Source organism: Zalophus californianus, chromosome 1 (assembly GCF_009762305.2).
Source record: "Zalophus californianus isolate mZalCal1 chromosome 1, mZalCal1.pri.v2, whole genome shotgun sequence".
In the NCBI taxonomy this organism is placed as follows: domain Eukaryota; kingdom Metazoa; phylum Chordata; class Mammalia; order Carnivora; family Otariidae; genus Zalophus; species Zalophus californianus.
In genome coordinates, this window is record NC_045595.1 from 3,662,189 (window position 1) to 3,679,088 (window position 16,900).

The window sequence follows — 16,900 nt, forward strand, 5'->3', positions numbered from 1 at the left end:
ACTGGCGTCTTGGATGGCAGGCATATGAAGGCACACAGGTGGGGGTGGGGATGCGGATCCAGGAGATCTTGTGCTAGCAGGAGCTGAGGTGTCTGGAGAGGTGGGGGCAGGGAGGGTGGGAGAGTCAAGGTAGTGGCCATGGCCTGGATCATCAAAGGTCCTGGGGCTACACCCAAAGTCGGGAGTCTTGTCCTGTGTCCATTCAACAAGTATTGGGGGTCTCTGTGCCCAACTGTAAAGTCAGTGGTTGGGACCCTGCCCTCCGTGGGATTTTGGTTCTGTACAGCCCCTGCCATGCTGTCTCCCTGTGCCCTCTGCTTGCTGGGGGCGTGGGCGGTGGCCACTGGGCCATGGTGTTGTCCCTGGGACTTTCCTCCTTTCTGGCTGTGGGGGTTTGGAGGAGGCAGGACTTCTCATAAACCTCTCAGTAGCTGCCTGAACCTTAAGGTTTCCAGAAGCTTCTTTGGCTTAATTTGATTGTTTCATGGAGCCTCTCACTTCCTCTGCTACTGATTTTTAGGAGCTGAGCTTAAAATGGGTAGTCACGGGAGGACTTTAATGGGGAAAGTGCTTATAGCTATGGATTTTAGTGTTCTTGCAAATTGGCAAGGAATCGGAAATGTCTGAATGAAGGCGAGTGTCCTTGGGCTACGCGCAGCTGTTCGGAGTAGAATCTGGACTTAAGGTTTAAGCGTGCAATCAATTTAGTTAATCACGTTTTTATTTTGTGCATTTTAGGAACCATCGCCATTGCTGGGACCTCATAGAAACCCCTGCCAGTTACTGGGGCAGCTCTCATCACGGCCGTGGCTACAACCGGGTGTTCGAAGTAAGTGCTCGGACCCCTGGGCCCAGGTGGCCGCAGGAGAGCAAGGCGCTGCCTCAGGGCACAGCCCCTCCCAGGCCTGCACGCACCCTGGTGGGAGAAGGTGGCTCCTGTTTGGTCCTGAGTTTAGGGGTGTCCAGGGTCCAGGCCGAGGACCCTAGAACCCCCTCTGGGGTTTGTTCTGCGGGCTGTTTCTTCTCTAGTGCACGCGCTCATGTTTGTGCCCTGGTCCTTCAGCGTCTGATGCCTGGGCCATGCTTCACGTTGTGCATTTTGGGGGATGCTGCGATTGCCTGGCTTGAGCTGCCCTGTGTCGTGTGGATCAGGTGGGACAGCGCTTCTGGGCTCAACGAGGGGCATATTCACCCCATCCCATGTCCTACAGGAAATGGTGACCAGTCACAGTGGAGCGGTGGCAGGGATCTTTAAGAATGGAAAATTATTTTTAACATACCTTTCAAAGAATCCTGTTGCCCAGCTGTTCTGGGTTTTATGGCTGTCCACTTACTGTACTTTTTTTTTTTTTTTTAAGATTTTATTTATTTGTCAGAGAGAGAGAGCGGGCGCGCACACACACAAGCAGGGGGCGATTGCAGGCAGAGGGAGAAGCTGGGGACCCGATGAGGGACCCAGTCCCAGGACCCTGGGATCATGACCTGAGCCGAAGGCAGACGCTTAACCGACTGAGCCACCCAGGCGCCCCTGTACTTTTCTAATAAAGGGGGGGGACAGAGGATTTTAAAGAGGTGGCCTCTGATGGTGGTCCAAGGCTCTGGCTCGTAAGAAGAGAGGGCACAACCTAATCACCTCCTGGCTCACATCCACGGAGCGGGGGCTGGGGGGGGCAGTGACCTGTGTGAAGGGTTGGTCAGTGTGGGATGAACAGTCCTGTGTGCTCCCTGGCCATTTCACGTTGGCTGCTCCTGGTGGCCTGAGAATCGTGTTCAGTGTTGAGCTCCAAGGCCACAAGGCTAACTGGGCCAAGCATGGGCTGGATTGTGGCCTTCTCTGTTCCGCCATGATTTAGGAACTCACGGAGATGGACAGTGGAACTCAGGTGCCCCTTTAGGAGGGGTGAAATAATGGTTTTGACTCTCGAAGGGTAGACTTCGGGCATCTAGTTCTGGGGTCAGCAAACTGGTCTGCAGACCAATCCGGCCCACTGCCTGTTTTTGTAAGTAAAATTTTATTAGCACACAGCTAATAAAATTGACATGTCATCTCTGTCAGCTTCCTCCTCACAGTGGTAGAATCTAATGAGCAGTTGTGACAGAGACTATGTGACCTGCCAAGGCGAGAGTATTTACTGTGTGGTCCTGCACAGAAAAGGTGCACCGCCCTTGACCTAGGTTTGTTTGTTGCTTGTTGGGGCTGGGTGGTTCGGAAATGGTCTGTTCTGACTGTGTCTCTAAAGACATTGATTGCCTTTACCCTTAAAGCTTGTGCTTTGTTGTCAGGCAACCAGATCACTAAAACTTGACTGTTCTCTTTGTACCCAGATCAGTGTGACATGTTGTGTGTGTGCAGCTTGCCCCCATGCGGCTCGATTAACCTTTAGCGGTCCCTCGCTGCAGTCATCCTGACCTGTCCTCTCCCTCGATGGGTCCATTTTACAGTTAAAGAAACTGAGCACCACAGCTGGAAGATGTGGGAAGGTTCTTTGGCAGAGGGCGGAGATGTGAATGAAACTACTGGCTCCTTCTCCAGAAGGCCTGCGGCGTTCAAGGAGATCAGAGTCCTTGAGACAAACCAGACCGGTTCACTGTGGCCTGGCAGGTCTCCAGTAGGCTGCTGCAGACTTTGTAAAAAAAATTCGTTTTTATGCAGACAGAATTCATATGCCGTAATAGTCACCCTTTAAAGTGTACAATTCGTGATTTTTAGTATGTTTGCACAGATAGGCAACCGTCACCGCCACCTAATTCCAGAGTATTTTATCGCCCCGAGAAGAAACCCATCTTGTAATGTAACGTACATTAAGTAGTCACTCCCCGGCCCCCGCGGGCCCCCTTCCCGTCCGTGGATGAGCCTGTTCTGGACGTGTCACACGCTGGACTCACACCCCGTGTGGCCTTCTGTGTCTGGTTCCCTCCCTGAGATTCGTGGGCTCGGGGTCTGTCCCCGGGGCAGCGCGTGGAGGGACGCACTGTGTGTAGCTGTCCGTCTGTCAGTGGACTCTTAGGTTCTTTCCACTTTTGGGGTATTACGAACGATGCTGCCGTGAACATTTGCATACAAGTTTCTGTGTGGACGTATGTTTTGCTTTTCTTGGGGGCATGCCTTGCGTGGAACTGCTGGGTCATGGGGTCCCTCTATGCTTCACCTTCTGAGTTACTGCCACCCTGCTTCCACAGCAGCTGTCTCATGTCCCGTTCCCCCAGCCGTGGGCGAGGGCCCCGGACAGCCCCCGCCGTGCCCAGGCCCGCCAGCGCCGACGTGAAGTTGCGGGGCGAGGTTGTCTGTGGGGGTCTCATGTCCAGATACAGCTTCTGTTGACACGGCCCCCACATCTGGCTGCCCCCTGCGGATCTAACACTGCGGCCTGAGGAGGGCGGTTCTTCCTGTTCCGTGGCCCGGGGCACCGTCCACGTCTGTTTAGACTGCGGGGAGAGCAGGGGTTGCAGACCCCTGTTTATAGCTCCGTCCCGTTTTCGATTTTCTAGAAAGTGCTAATGTCTAAGTGAGCGTGGGCAGATGGGCTCGTCTCCCCGAGATGTGCCACGCAGCAGCAGTCTCCAGGTTGGAGGGATGTGATGACTGTTCCTTCTTTCTTTGCATGATGGATTTTTCACATGGCACTTGCTGCAGACTGAACAGTGCTCCCCGAGGGTGCCTGCACCCCACTCCCGGGAGCCTATGACTACATTCCCTCGCCTGGTAAAAGGGTCTTGGCATCTGGGATTTTGTGAAGGCCCCTGAGATGGGAGATGTTACTGGATCATCTGGGGCCCCAGTGTCAACACAAGGGTCGTTACGAGAGCGAGGCAGAGGGTCGGAGTCTGAGAGATGGGCAGACCCTGTGCTGAGGGCCGTGAGGATGGAGGAGGGGCTGCGGGCCAGGGATGCGGCCCCTCTGGAAGCGGGAAAAGGGAGGGAAGCTCCAGAAAGAACTCAGCCCACGTGCAATCCAGGACAGACTTCTGGCCTCCAAAAGGATAAGATAATAAAGTTACGATGTTTTACGCCATTAGGTTTGTGGTGCTTTGTTTTACCGCCACCATAGAAACGAATGCACAGCGTTATGGGTGGTTCTTCCTTTGGGCCTTTTGGACTTTGTATGTCTCTCCGATAAACGTTAGGCTAGTTCTCGGTCTGCTGCTCGTGGTTTCCCACCTCTTCAGTGCACGAGAACCTGGTCCAGCCACACCGCCTTCCTCACGGCTCTTGACCTTGCACTTTGTACTTGGCCCTGGCCTCCTACCTTCCTGTCCCTGGGAGACGCTCTGCCTGCTGTGTCCCCTTCTGTCTCTGTGACCATTTTAGGCAGGCCAGTACGGGGGGAGCAAGTCTGGCACCCTCTCTGGGCTGCGCCCGGTGCTTCTGCCCACTGCCTGCCCTCGTGAGCTCTCCTTCTGGGCCCCTGCTCCCACTGGCCCGTTTCTCCTGCTGCTCGGAGGGCCACACAGAAAGCTCCCCCAGCTGTAGTGGCACGTTCTGTGACCCCGGGGTCGGCAGGTGGTTGCCCCCCCTGCCGGGTGGGCTCCACGAGGTCAGGGATGGTGTAGAGAACCTGGGGCATAGTTGGAGGAGGACATGGAGGACGTTGTACTGTCTTCCTTGCTGCGCAGGGACCGCCCGCAGAGCTGCTCGCGGGACACGGCCCATGCAGGGGGCGGGGCGATGGGGGTTTGAGGGGGCCCTTGTGTCACCTCTGTAGGAGGTTCTGTCTTGATCCCTGGCGAAGGTGTACAGGCTTCTCCAGGGCCCTGCTCCTGCTCGGGGGCCCCTCTGCCGCCAACCCCTACTGGGAGCTGGGCTTTGCTGGCAGAAGCCATACGGAGAGGGGAGCAGGGAGCTCATGGCTGGGCTGGGAGGTGTGAGCTTCATCCGATGGCCAGACCGCCTGGCACGGGGACTGGTGGGGGCAGGTATAGATGAGGGGCCGGGATAGAGAGCTAGGGGAGAGATGCTCCCTTGGGGCAGGGGATGGGCCTCACCGAGAAGGACTGGGGTCCCCAGGGAACTTTGAGACCTTGTGTCATGGAGCCCCTAATACTTTTCCAGTCAAGTGCAGTTAAATGTTTCTCAAGGTTATGCTTCTCTCGCGGTTAACCTTCCTTGTAAGGTTCCATTTGCTCAGAGGACGTACTTTCCAGCATACTGAATGTCAGAACCTCAAAGATGCAGGTCCCGCTCGTTCAGTTTCTGGAAGATGTCTGCCGTTGGGCCTCATAAGCCCTTGGGGTCAGTCTCTGAGCCCATCAGTCAGAAAACCAGGCTGACTCCCGGGCAGGGGCAGTCCTCTTATCTCTGATTCTGGTTCCCATAGAGACGGACAGAGTGTACACTGGCTGAGGGGCTGTCCCCTGGCGGTGGGAGGCCCATCCCTCAGGCATTTCTCACCCACTCTCTGGGGCGGCCCTTGTGACTCAGTGCACCCCCACTGTCAGGATCTAGGGGGGGCCTCTGCCCCAGGGTTGGAGTCTAGATACAGGGAGAGCTTTCTGCTCCCGAGGAGGTGGCAGCTGTGGGGGGGGGGGGGGCGGGCGTTGGGAAGGACTGCCTCCCAGCCAGGCAGTGTGGTGCCCATGGTGTTGGAGGACTCCTCAGGGTGGCCAGAGTGTCCCGTCCCCAGCTCATGAGTCCCTGCATTTGAAGACTATCCCGGGTCTGGTGCCAGTGTAGTTCAGCAGCCCAGGAGGGCTTCCCTGGGTCCAGGTGACTGTGACCCAGAGAACGGCCCAGACTCCAGCAGGTAGCCCCAATCAGCCCGGCCCAGAGTCTCTGCTCTTGGGACACATCCCTGGGCTGACGATGCTCTTGTTTCTCTTCGGGGTGTGGGGCGGAGCCGCCTGGGACAGCCGGGGGCACTGCCTCCGCGCGCTGTGATCGTTGGTCCCAGGTGATGGGCTGCAGGGCGCTGGGAGGGCATTCAGGTCAGGAAACAAATGACCTTAAAAAATGAAGAGCTTTATTGAGAAGTAATTCACGTGTTTGCAGTCTACCCCTTTGGAGTGTGTACTTGCTGTTGTTGGCACGTACGGATACGGGCTCTTAGCCTCAAAATGAGGAGCAGAGACAGGGATTCTTTCTTCTCCTGTTCGAGGTTTTGCGGGTTGGGTCAGGAGAGTCGTAGCCGGGGAACCCACCAAGAGGCCACCCTTCCTGTTAAAGGGTACACCCGGGGGACACCCCAGCTGGCTCTGGCTTCAGGATGCTGGCCAGTCCCTGCACAGGTGGTGGGGCCTGGCCCAGGCCTGCGCCTCCTGCGTGCTGAGCGTGTGGCTGGAAGTTGAGCAATACTCGGATTGAACAGACGGGGAGATGAGGACGCCACGGTCCCCGTCGTGTGAGGGGGCCAGGGCTCCCACAGCCCAGGGAGTCTCATGGGGCCGGCATGGCAATCCCAAAGAGCTTTTCAGAAACACGTTCACCTGAACTCGCGCGAGCTTCCCTGGCCGCTGTAACCAACGGCCGTGAACCTGGTGACTTGATTCTGTTCCACTTCTGGGAGGCCGCGAGTGTGAGTGATTCCTGCAGGCTAAAATCAAGGCACTGGCAGGGCGGCCCCTCCTGCGGATTTCACTGTTTTTCGTGATTTTTTTCAGCTTCAGAGGACTGCCTGCTCTCCCCGGCTTGGGGCCCCTTCCTCAGATCCATCCAGCCTCTGTGCCCGCATCGCATCTCTCGTTTCTCCCTCTTGTGAGGTTCCGGGATCATCCCCATCTCAGGGGCCTTAATTCATCTCACCTGCAAGGTCCCTTTTGCAGCGGAAGGGGGCATAGTCATAGGTCCCTGGGATTAGGATGTGGATGTCGGGGGGTGCATCCTACCGCTCACCACAGCCTTGTCCAAACTAACCTCTCCCACCCGCCACACCCTCTGTCTCCCTCTTCCCTGCACTTGGCTCCTCCTTCCTCACCCTTGGCAAGTTTTGTCGCCTCTGTCCTCGAAGTGCATCCAGTCCCCTCCTCCTCACTACTGTTGTCCCTCGCTCTGCCCTCGTCTGCCAGCTTCCATGCTGGCCCTGCGCAGCCAGGCCTGATGGCAGAGCCTGCAGGGCCCAGGGCAAAGCGAAACCCCAGTGTCCTTCATTGTAAAATGGAGGAAATTCAGGAGGGCGACCGCCAGGCGTTAAACCTGGGCCGGGGCGACTGCCGGGGTCTTGCCCCCACGAGTCCGGCCCTGCCCGTGGTCTGTTTCCCACGGCCAGAGGGGGCTTCCTCAAGATGTAAATGGGATCTGTGTCCTTGCTCTAGACCACCATTGGCTTCCCGGTCAACCCACCGGTCAGTTTCAGAACATTTCCATCACCCCATAAAGAAACCCCAGACCTCAGCCTTCTGTGTCCGGTTCCCTCCCTGAGCGTCGTGGGCTTGGGTCCGTCCCCGGGGCAGCGCGTGTGGGCGCCTTGCTCCTGTTCGCGGCCGAGGGCCGTGCCCGTGGGTGGGGGACACGCCGTGTGCATCTGTTTGTCCGTTGATGGACACTTGGGTTGTTTCTACCTTTTGGCCATTGTGGACAGTGCTGCTGTGAACATGGATGCACACGTTTTTGTGTGGACACACGTTTTCACTTCTCTTGGGCCTGTTTCTACCGGTAGAATTGCTGGGTCATCTGGTAATTCTAGGTGTAACTTTCTGAGGAGCCGCCACACTGTTTTCCTCAGTGGCCGCCTCATTTTCCAAACCCCCCAGCCGTGTGTCAGGGTTCCCATTTCTCCACATCTCCCCAGCGCTAGTTGTTGTCCGTTTTTTTTTTTTTTTTTTTAAGATTTTATTTATTTATTTGACAGAGAGAGAGAGAGATTACAAGTAGGCAGGCAGGCAGAGGGAGAGGGAGAAGCAGGCTCCCCGCTAAGCAGGGAGACCGATGTGGGGCTCGATCCCAGGATCCTGGGATCATGACCTGAGCCGAAGGCAGCCGCTTAACCGACTGAGCCACCCAGGAGCCCCTGTTTTTATTATTTTTTTATTACAATCATCCTGGTGGGGGCGAAGCATCTCTTGTGGTTTTGGTTTGCGTGGCCCCGATGGCTAAACATGTTGATCGTCATTTTGTGTGCTTGTTGGCCATGTGTGTATTTGCATTGGAGAAATGTCTTTTTGAGCCCTTTGCCCACTTTTTAACTGGGCCGTGTCTTTATCGTATCCTGTTGTGAATGTGCCTGCTTTTTGGCACACCACTGACCTGTGAAGAGCACAGTGGTCTTTCTGGAGTGGCCTGCACATTCCCTCAGGGGGCGCTCGCTTGGTCCTCTGCCCCCGCCGTGTTCCCAATAAACTGGGACCTTGGCCCGGGGTTGCTGTTCGCTGAGATTCCTTTTTCGTTTCTTAAGTACGTACACGTATGATTTTATTTGCCTGCCTTCACAAAATGCGTCAAAGGTAGGGAGTGTTGGGATTATAAACCATTTTAATTTTCTTCTTTATATTTATCTACTCAAAACCTTCATTTCAAAAGGCGCAAATAAAGCAGAGGAAAAATCACACATAATCCGCCGCTGAACTGCATCTTGATGATGCCGGTGGTTGGAGTAAAGCGTGTCTCGCCGGTGCGCATGTGCAGAAAACCCACCTGCTGTCTTATCATCTGCTCTTTCCACCTCCTGGATGGGAAACTCATCTCTGCATCATGATTTTTGATGCGTGAGGGAGCTTGTGTGGGCAGGACCCTGGGCTGCCCCGGCTCTGGCTGGGACGAGCTGGTCCCGGGGAGGTGGTGGGCGTACCACACAGCGCCATCTCCCCCCCCCCCCCCCCCCGCCGTGCCGGGTGGTGGATGGGCTGGAGACGGCCCCCACCGGAGGTGACACCGCTTGTCCCAAGGCGCTTGGAGGAGCCTGTGCGCCCTCCCCTGTAGGCCACACGTGAGCTAGCCTGGGGGCAGAGGCAGCCAGCTGGCCAGGATCAGCCAGGCCAAGGATGGGAGCTGTTGAGTGTGGGGACTCAGGCCCTGCCACCTACCTTTGTCGGGCCTGGGCACATGATTTCCCCTGTGGCCTCAGTGAGCTGTGCAAAACGAGCTGATTGTGTGGAGTGGACGAGTCACCCACATCAGTCACGTACATGCTCATGTGCCCGCTGCCAGCCAAGCTGGGCACTGTCCACGGCAGGCTGAGGGCTTAGGACCAGGGGCCACGACCAGGGGGGATCATGTCCAGCCACAGGCGGAGCTGCTCACCCACATGAGACAGGTGGTCGGTGGGGTCCCCTCAGGGGCTCACTGCATTGTGCCATTAGGGGGTGGCAGGGAGTGGGGTGGGAATCGCAGGGTTGGGGGTGGCAGGGAGTGGGTGACAGGGTGGGGGAGCGGGGTGATGGGAGGCTGGTGGGGGGTGGCAGGGAGTGGGGTGGCCTGTGGGCTTTGGGCAGAGGAAGCTGCTGTCGAGTTTGAGCTGGTGTCTCGTGTCTCATCTGACGTCCCTGCCTAGGGAGGTCTCCCCACCACCCCGCCCTTCTACGGCTCCCTCCATAACTGACAGCCCAGCTCAGTCCACGCTGATGTTCCAAGAGTGTCAGAGTCAAGGTCATCCCCCCGGGCCATGAGCTCCCCCAGGACTGACACGCTGTGTCCTGTTGCCAGCCGCGGAGGCCATAAGTGAGCCCCACATGGTGGCATCTGGGCTGGAGGGGAGAGGGCAGGTGGGTTGGGGGCTCGGGTAGGGCTGCAGGTACTGGGCCCTGGCTGCAGGCAAGGGGGCTGGCTTGGGATGGCATGGTGGTCAGTCCCAGGGGCTGGTCAGGGCTCCAGTGGGGCAGCCTGCTGGGTGGGCAGCCTGGCTGTGGCCCAGGTCCTGTGGTACCTGCTGCTCTGAAGGGAGCTTGCTGACAACCCCTTTCCCTTTATTAGGCTGTGTTTTCACGGGGGTTCCCTGTGATTCCACCCAGAGCTATTGTCACACAGTGCCATGCACACTCCTGCTTGGTGGCCATGACCCAAGGAGAAGCCTTGGGACTTGCTGTGTACACAGGGGAGAGGGCCACGGTGGGGTCCCAGCCCAGGTCAGTGATGACCCCCCCCCCCCGCCCGGGGTTGGGGCCCTCAAGAGCCCTTACTGGCAGGCAGTCTGTCATCAGAGCCTGGCCTTAGTGCTGCCCCCCCCTGGTCCCAGCCCCTTCACCACAGGAGGGGGTTGGGGTGTTGAGGGCAGGGCCTGGAAGGGGTGCCTGAGGCCCCCAGAACCTACCCAGCAGATACTGCAGGCCTTCGCAGCCATTCCTGGGCTCATGCTGCCCTCTAGTGCCTGCCAGGGGGAGTGCCATTCGGGGAGGCTGCTGCTGCAACTTGGCGACATGGAAGCCCCCTTCCAGGGCCGGTGGACTTCCTGGGCCTTCTTTCTCTTTGCCCAGCTTACTTGAGGGTCAGAGGAAGTTGGGTTTGGCGAATTGTCTTCCCGGTTCTCAGGTCTGTATGCACTTGGGTTCTGACCTTTTCCAAGGGACCTTTCCCCAGAGTCTGTCCCCAAGCCCCTCCCTGCTTGGGATGGGCCACCGACTGCCTCGCTGGGTCCCCTTACCTGGAACAGGAGGGGGCCACTGCAGCATGTGGCCTCCTCACCAAGAGGAGCCTGATCCCCAGCCTCTCTTCGGATATCCCCAGAATATGAGCCATGCTCTCGGCTCCTATGCAGAAACTTCCAGGCTTGGTTGCCCCCGAGGGTGACACTCGCACACACAGCCTCACTCACCTTCGGAAGCCCGCCACACGGGCTGCTGTCGGTGTGGGTATCTGGCTCCGAAGTAGATGCATTGATTTGAAGCTGATGCCGGCAAACCTAGATAAGAAGTCCCCGATAAGGAAAGCTTTTTCTTTCTCAGGGCCCCTAGATTGAAATTAGTGCTCCGGCTTCCAGTATTGCGTTGGCTTGGAGAACTAGGGCGCCTCTGTTTTTAATTAGTTGCAGTCATTTTGGTTTTTTGTGCCAGTGCGGAGAGATGGAGTTCGCTCCCAGGCTCCTCTCTGGCCCCGGCTTAGCTGCGCGGCCCCTGTCTTTGTCTTCCCGAGGCCGCAGGTATTTTTAGCATGTCCGGACGGGTGGCGGCACTGATGCGCTCACGCTCTCTTGTCCTCCCCTCACAGGTGTGACAGCCTCTCTGCGGCAGCCATGGGGTCTGAGGATCATGGGGCCCAGAACCCGAGCTGTAAAATCATGACGTTTCGCCCAACCATGGAAGAATTTAAGGACTTCAACAAATACGTGGCCTACATCGAGTCCCAGGGAGCCCACCGGGCAGGCCTGGCCAAGGTGGGTGACGCCCCGGGCCCAGCGCCACCTTCTACCAGCTCGGCCCTAAGCGTGCCCCCGGGGCCCTGGGCCTGGCGTGGCCATGGCCGTGGCCGTGTTCACCGAGCTGCTCTGACCTTGTTGTCAGCAGATGTTACAGAGTTCTTCCCGCGTGCCAGGCTCTGTTGTAGGCCTGGCATGCAGACATAAGCCCCGCAGCCCATGTCCCCGCGGGAGCCGATGGCCAGGGCCAGCCTCGGGGGCAGTGGGCGCCTCGGGCTTCATGGTGGCGACACTCAGTGCTGCTCACCCTGCGGCGGGAGGGCGTCGAGTGTCAGAGAAGGCTTCTGGGGAGCTGTGTCTCTTCCGTGGCGTGTCACTCGTGGACCATCCGTGCGTGCGCGTGGTGAGAGCAAACAGACAAGCGCAGTCTGTGTTGCTTTTTACCGTGAACGGTTCGCGGGAAGCTGCGTGCGTGGCACCGCTCGCCCAGTCATTTGGAAGGTGTGTAACCTGCTTGTCTTGCTGCCTGGTGGCTGCCTGTGTACCTGGCTCTTCCTCCGTGGTGCCTGCTTCTCCGTTCTTGAAATTGAGGAATCGACCTTTGTCCACAGAGGGCCAGAGAGTCATATTTTCAGCGTCGCAGGTGGGGCGGCCTCTGTCCCGTGCTCGGCCCCACCACCTTGGCGACCCGCGAGCCAGCAGGCGTGGCTGTGTGCCAATAAAACTTTACTGATGCACGCCGAAATGTGAATTTCACGGGACTTTTGCTGGTCCCGAAACATTTTTCTTTTGTTGCTTTTTTTTCCCTAACCATCTGAAAATGAAAAAAACAACACCCCACATTCTTGGCTCTCGGGGCCATACAAAAGCAGGCGGCGGGCGGGACTTGGCCCAGGGCTGCGGTTTGTTGCCGCCTGGCAGTAGTGGGGAGAGGAGTGTCCCCCCCATCCCCCCGACCTGGTTGGGGTGGTTTTGTTACGGGTATCAGTCCCTCTCCTGGTTAAGGTCATGCCTCTGATGTCAGCCCAAGGAGACATGGCAGGCAGTCCGCTGGCTGCGTCTGCTTCCCTCTTGATTTTGTTCATGTACACGCGCCAGCATGCATACGGCGTTCGACGGTCCGGACAGTCGGGGACCAGAGCCTCCATGTCATGTTAGCTTTGCTCCTCCTGGGAAACTCCGTCAGGTCCCGGGTTCTTGCGGGTTTGGGGGTTTTCTGCCCGGCTGGCCGACGGGCAGGTGTCCGTTGTCGGGGACAGTTTCCTGCCTTCTCTGCCCTGTTGAGGGTCCCTGTTGGGGGGGGGTGTTGTGGGGGGAGAGCCTCCTCTGCCTTGTCTCCTGTCGTTGGCCTGCTTCGACTTTCCCCGGGATGCGACAGCCCTCGTGCTTCTGGTTCAAATTGTCCCTTGTGCTGGGAGGTGTCACGAGTTGCTGTCCCGCACAGCTCTGCCTGGGGCACCGTGAGGCCGCCGCAGCTCCCTTCCCTGTTCCTTTTTTCTGTCTCACTGTCTGGGGCGCCCCTCTCCTAGCCGGCCCCCTGGCCCTGGCCGTTTCTCGAGTTTTCCATTCACGGCGCTGTGGTGGCCGCGGGCTCCGTGTCCCCTGCCACCCAGGCCCCCCACGCCTCTACCTGCCTTTGCCCCTTCCCGGCTCATCTCCCTCTCTGTGCTTCTCCTTTGAGCCCCAGTGTTCCTGCTTTGAGCTCTAATCCCAGTGGAGTCATTTTTGGCTAATTTATTTGGATCTAAGGCAGCTGTTCGGACTGGGTGTTTCCTGAGGCAGGAGTTTCCTGGGTCTGTTTTCCTTCCACCTTTTGTGTGCTCCTTCTCAGCTTCTTGAGGGGGATTTTGTGTGCGGCTTCCTCTGTGTGCGGGGCGGGGAGGGGCGGCGTGGGGCGGGCACGGGTTCTGTCGCACCTGGGTACAGGTTGAAGGACGTTGGCGAGTGCAGAGTCGCGCCGACTGCGCGCGCACACTCATCCCTTCTCTCACCTGGCCGGGACCGTGTGTCGGGCCCTTGAGCCCCTCAGCAGCCTCCCTGCTACTCCGGGGGGACAGGTGGGGCTCGGGAGGCATGTGCCGGGGGCCTTGGGTAACCCCTGTCCTCTCGGATGGGGGCGCTTGGCTCTCAGGCCTGCTGGCCTCTTTGGAGAAGGAACATGGTGTGCTGCTGGCCCAAGCCAGCTCTGCAGGTGCCGATGTCATCTCATCCCGGTCTCGTTGGTCTTGACCGCCCTTCTTTGCGCGTCTGTGTGTGTAGTGCTAGGGGTTTTCAGTTTCATCCCAGCTGCATTCCCCACCCCCCGCAAAAGCTCCGGTGGAATTGGGTGGGGGTGGCTATTCAGCAGGTATAGCTGGGACCAGGGGCCAGAGCCAGGAGAGGCTGTGAGGGTGTGGGGAGCCCCATTTTGGGGCTTTGGGGGCACCCCTGTCTTGTTCTTGGCTGTTCTGTGCATGTCCCTGCCCCCTCAGGCCAGCGCTGCTGGGAAGTGCTCGGGTGGGAGGGAGTGAGGGAGGGGCATGGCGCTGGGTCCTGCGGGAGGGGTCAAGGTGCTTCGGCGCTTGGGTGCATCCCCAAGGACTGTCCCTGCAGGCAGGCGGTGCCCCGGTGCCGCCTCCAGCCACCCGTCCCACCACCTGCAAAATGGCTTGGCGAGTGGGAGGTGTCGGGGGCAGAGGCCGGCCCCTCACTTCATTCCCTCTTATTGAGTCCCCCGCACCTTCTAACCCAGCTGCTCAGACTCCCCCGGCCACCTGCCTGGTGCCACCTCATCCACCGGGGGAGTGTGGCCTTTCTGTCCTGCTCAGCCTTGGCTGAGGCTTGTCCTCCAGGAGCTTCGAGGGCGGGCCAGTGCAGAGCCACGCCATGCCCGCCAGGCACTGAGTCTAGGAGTCAGGATGCTCAAATGTCTTCCAGCGATACCTGTTAGAGGTTGTTCGCCTCGAAGCCTCCCTTCAGACCCTGGTCTCGCGGAGATTCGAGGGCATCAGGCCCCGGCACGTTGATTTTCCCAAGGGCTTGGGGTCCTAGACCCGTTGGAAGCGGCTCTGTGTCACGTGCCTTTTTCAGAACGTGCCGAGTGTGTGTCCACGCAAGTGCCGGTCGTGCGCGCCTGAAGCAGCCTCCTTGGTTCTCTGGCGTCTTTATGCATCAGCGCCCGTGAGGGATGGAAGAGATGGGCAGGGGAGTCTATGGCTCTCAGGAGGGAGCCGAAAATTTGGGAGTGACATGTTTGCTTCATTTTGCAGCCTTTGTTTCTGGGCGGGCTTCGTCTGATGGAACTGGCTGGGTGAACCCCCCCCCCCCGCCGCCGTTTCCCTGGCGAGCATGCGTGGCGGCGGGGGGTGGGGGATCGCCACTTCTCTGTGAAGGGGAGGCGCCACCCATGTGGCTAAGGGGCCGCTTGGAACCCCTTCCTCTGTGAGAGCGTCTCCCACGCTGGAGCCACCGGCCCTTTCGTTTGTATTTCTGGTGCTTTCCGTGTCAAGTGTGTTAGTTGATCGCCTGACTCTTCAGATTTCTTGCTTGACATCTAAGAAAATCGCCGACCAGCAGGCTGACCCCAGCACCCTGTTGTCGTGAGGCCTCATGCCACACGTGGGCGGGCAACTGTGGCCACGGAGTCGGGAGAGGGCATGTCCCCAGAGGGAGCTTTGACCGAGCAGCTGTGTCCCCTTTTAACTTCAGTCAGGGTTCCCAGCCTGGGCCCTGCTGACATGGAGGCAGGTGGTTCCTCTGGGGGCGTCCTGGGTGCCGTGGGGCCTGAGCAGCGTCCCTGGCTGCACCCCTGTGATGCCAGGAGCCCCCCAGTCATGACAGCCACACATGTCCCCAGACACGGCCCAGTGTCCTGAGCCACTGACTTCCTCTTATTGCTCCTGTTACTTAGTTGTGCTCTGTCAGCAAATCGGCGAGGGTGCTGGTGGTGGCAGCACCTCTCTGTTGTTAACTGGCAACCAGGGGATGAGGGTTTTCGTGGCCAAGCAAAACATTTCCTTGCACTGATGTCTGTTGGGGAATCCTTGGGGATGGCAAGGATCTCAGCTGTTCTGGAAGCCGCCGGCAAACTTGGGCATTGGTGTGGTGTTCTTCCCTCGTTGGCCCTGAGCTGGGGGAGGCCTCGGCCTCCCCAGAGTTCTTGGCTGCCGCCCTGAAAACAGGTTGGTTGAGTTCCTTGTCCCAAAGCTCCTGGGTGGCCCGCTGGGTGCCCCGGAAGGAGAGCTGTTTGCAGACACCTGCCCAGGACTGGGAGATACCAGCCCGTGTTGGCCTCAGGGGCCTTCAGAAAAGCGAGCCGGGCACCCGGGAGGCCCCAGCCTGGCCCAGAGAGCACGCTGCGCAGAGGGGGGCAAGCAGGAGGGCGAAGAGGCCAGTCGGGCAAGCTCGGCGCTGACCCGGTGTCCCCCGCCGCGGGCGGCCCTTCCCCGAAGCCCTTCCTGCAGGCCCTCCGGGGCCTGTCCTGGAGAGGGGTGGGGTGGTCCCCCGCGGGACCAGCTGCCACCAAGAAACAGCCATGCTGTTCCTCAGAGGTGACCTTCTCAGGTCTTGTCCCCTCACATTTGTGGCATCATCATTCTCTGGCCTGTGGCGCCTCACTAGCCCTTCTCTGTCCTTTGTACTTAGGACTTGTCCCCTTTCTGCAGTTTTCTTATCCCTTACGGTGCTTACCATCTGCTCGCTCCCACAGTGGAAGGCCCTCATGGGTGTTTGTTGTATGGTGTCCCCCCCCCCCCCCCCGAGGGCTGTGCTTGCCCCTAGGAGGTATCCCGGCCTCCCGGCCTGGCCCGGGTGGTCCTGAGCCAGGCTCGCAGCGCTGCCTTCCGCAGCCGGGGGTGTGGCCGCAGAGCGCCTGAACAGGCGAGAGTGTGGGAGCCCCAGCCCCCCCCCACCGCTTGCTCACTTTGTGATCGTGCACATGCGCATGGGGGCCGACTCCTGAGCTGTGGAGGGGACCGCTCCCAGCCCCCGGAGCCCAGGCTGAGCTGCGGAGGCTTGCCGGGCGGCGTCGGGAGGCCAGCATGGCTGTGCCCCAGCGGGTAGTACCCGTGGCCCCGCACAGGTCACTGTGGGGAGTTTGAGGAAGTATGGAAATGGTTCCTGGTGCCCCTACAGTGTGGGACCTGGACGCGTTCCCAGGGAGCCACCGCCAGTCTCCTGGGCCGGGGGGGGGGGGGCGCGGCTGTGTGTCCTCCCATCTGCCGGCGCCGCTGACTGCCCTCTCGTCTTGCAGATCATCCCCCCAAAGGAGTGGAAGCCCAGGCAGACGTACGATGACATCGACGACGTGGTCATCCCGGCCCCCATCCAGCAGGTGGTGACGGGCCAGTCAGGCCTCTTCACACAGTACAACATCCAGAAAAAGGCCATGACGGTCGGGGAGTACCGCCGCCTGGCCAACAGCGAGAAGTACGTGGCCGGGGGTGAGGCGGGTGTCGGGGGGGGGCCCCTGAAACCCTGTCTCTGAGGAGGAGCCACACCTTGAGGGCTTCCAGGCCCCCTGAAGTGGGGCCCTTGGCGGCTCCTGGTTCTGGGGGTGCAGAGAGAGTGGGACATGGTGGGAACTTGTCCTTGCCTCCCGTCCCTGGGCTGCTTCCCCACACCCTCCTGCGACATCTCCAGTCCGATGGCACCTCCTCGGGGTTTCCTGGGTCACACACGGGGCACCCTCACACGCATTCCCTCGC

At 59.2% G+C, this 16,900-nt stretch overlaps 1 protein-coding gene across 16 annotated transcripts in view; it reads left to right on the forward strand.

The window, feature by feature from the left end:
- KDM4B (lysine demethylase 4B) overlaps nucleotides 1–16,900 on the forward strand; it is a 133,967-nt gene that overhangs the window by 34,083 nt on the left and 82,984 nt on the right. For 11 of the 16 annotated variants that reach the window (XM_027584579.2, XM_027584580.2, XM_027584582.2 and 8 more), the window contains exons 1-3: nucleotides 799–829; nucleotides 11,069–11,234; nucleotides 16,447–16,622. In XM_027584579.2, coding sequence (XP_027440380.1) covers nucleotides 11,094–11,234; nucleotides 16,447–16,622 — 317 coding nt within the window. In that variant the 5' untranslated portion in view covers nucleotides 799–829; nucleotides 11,069–11,093. Of the gene's footprint in view, nucleotides 1–738; nucleotides 830–11,068; nucleotides 11,235–16,446; nucleotides 16,623–16,900 lie in introns of those variants that run through there. The other 5 variants (XM_027584592.2, XM_027584577.2, XM_027584578.2 and 2 more) reach the window with 2 other exon arrangements.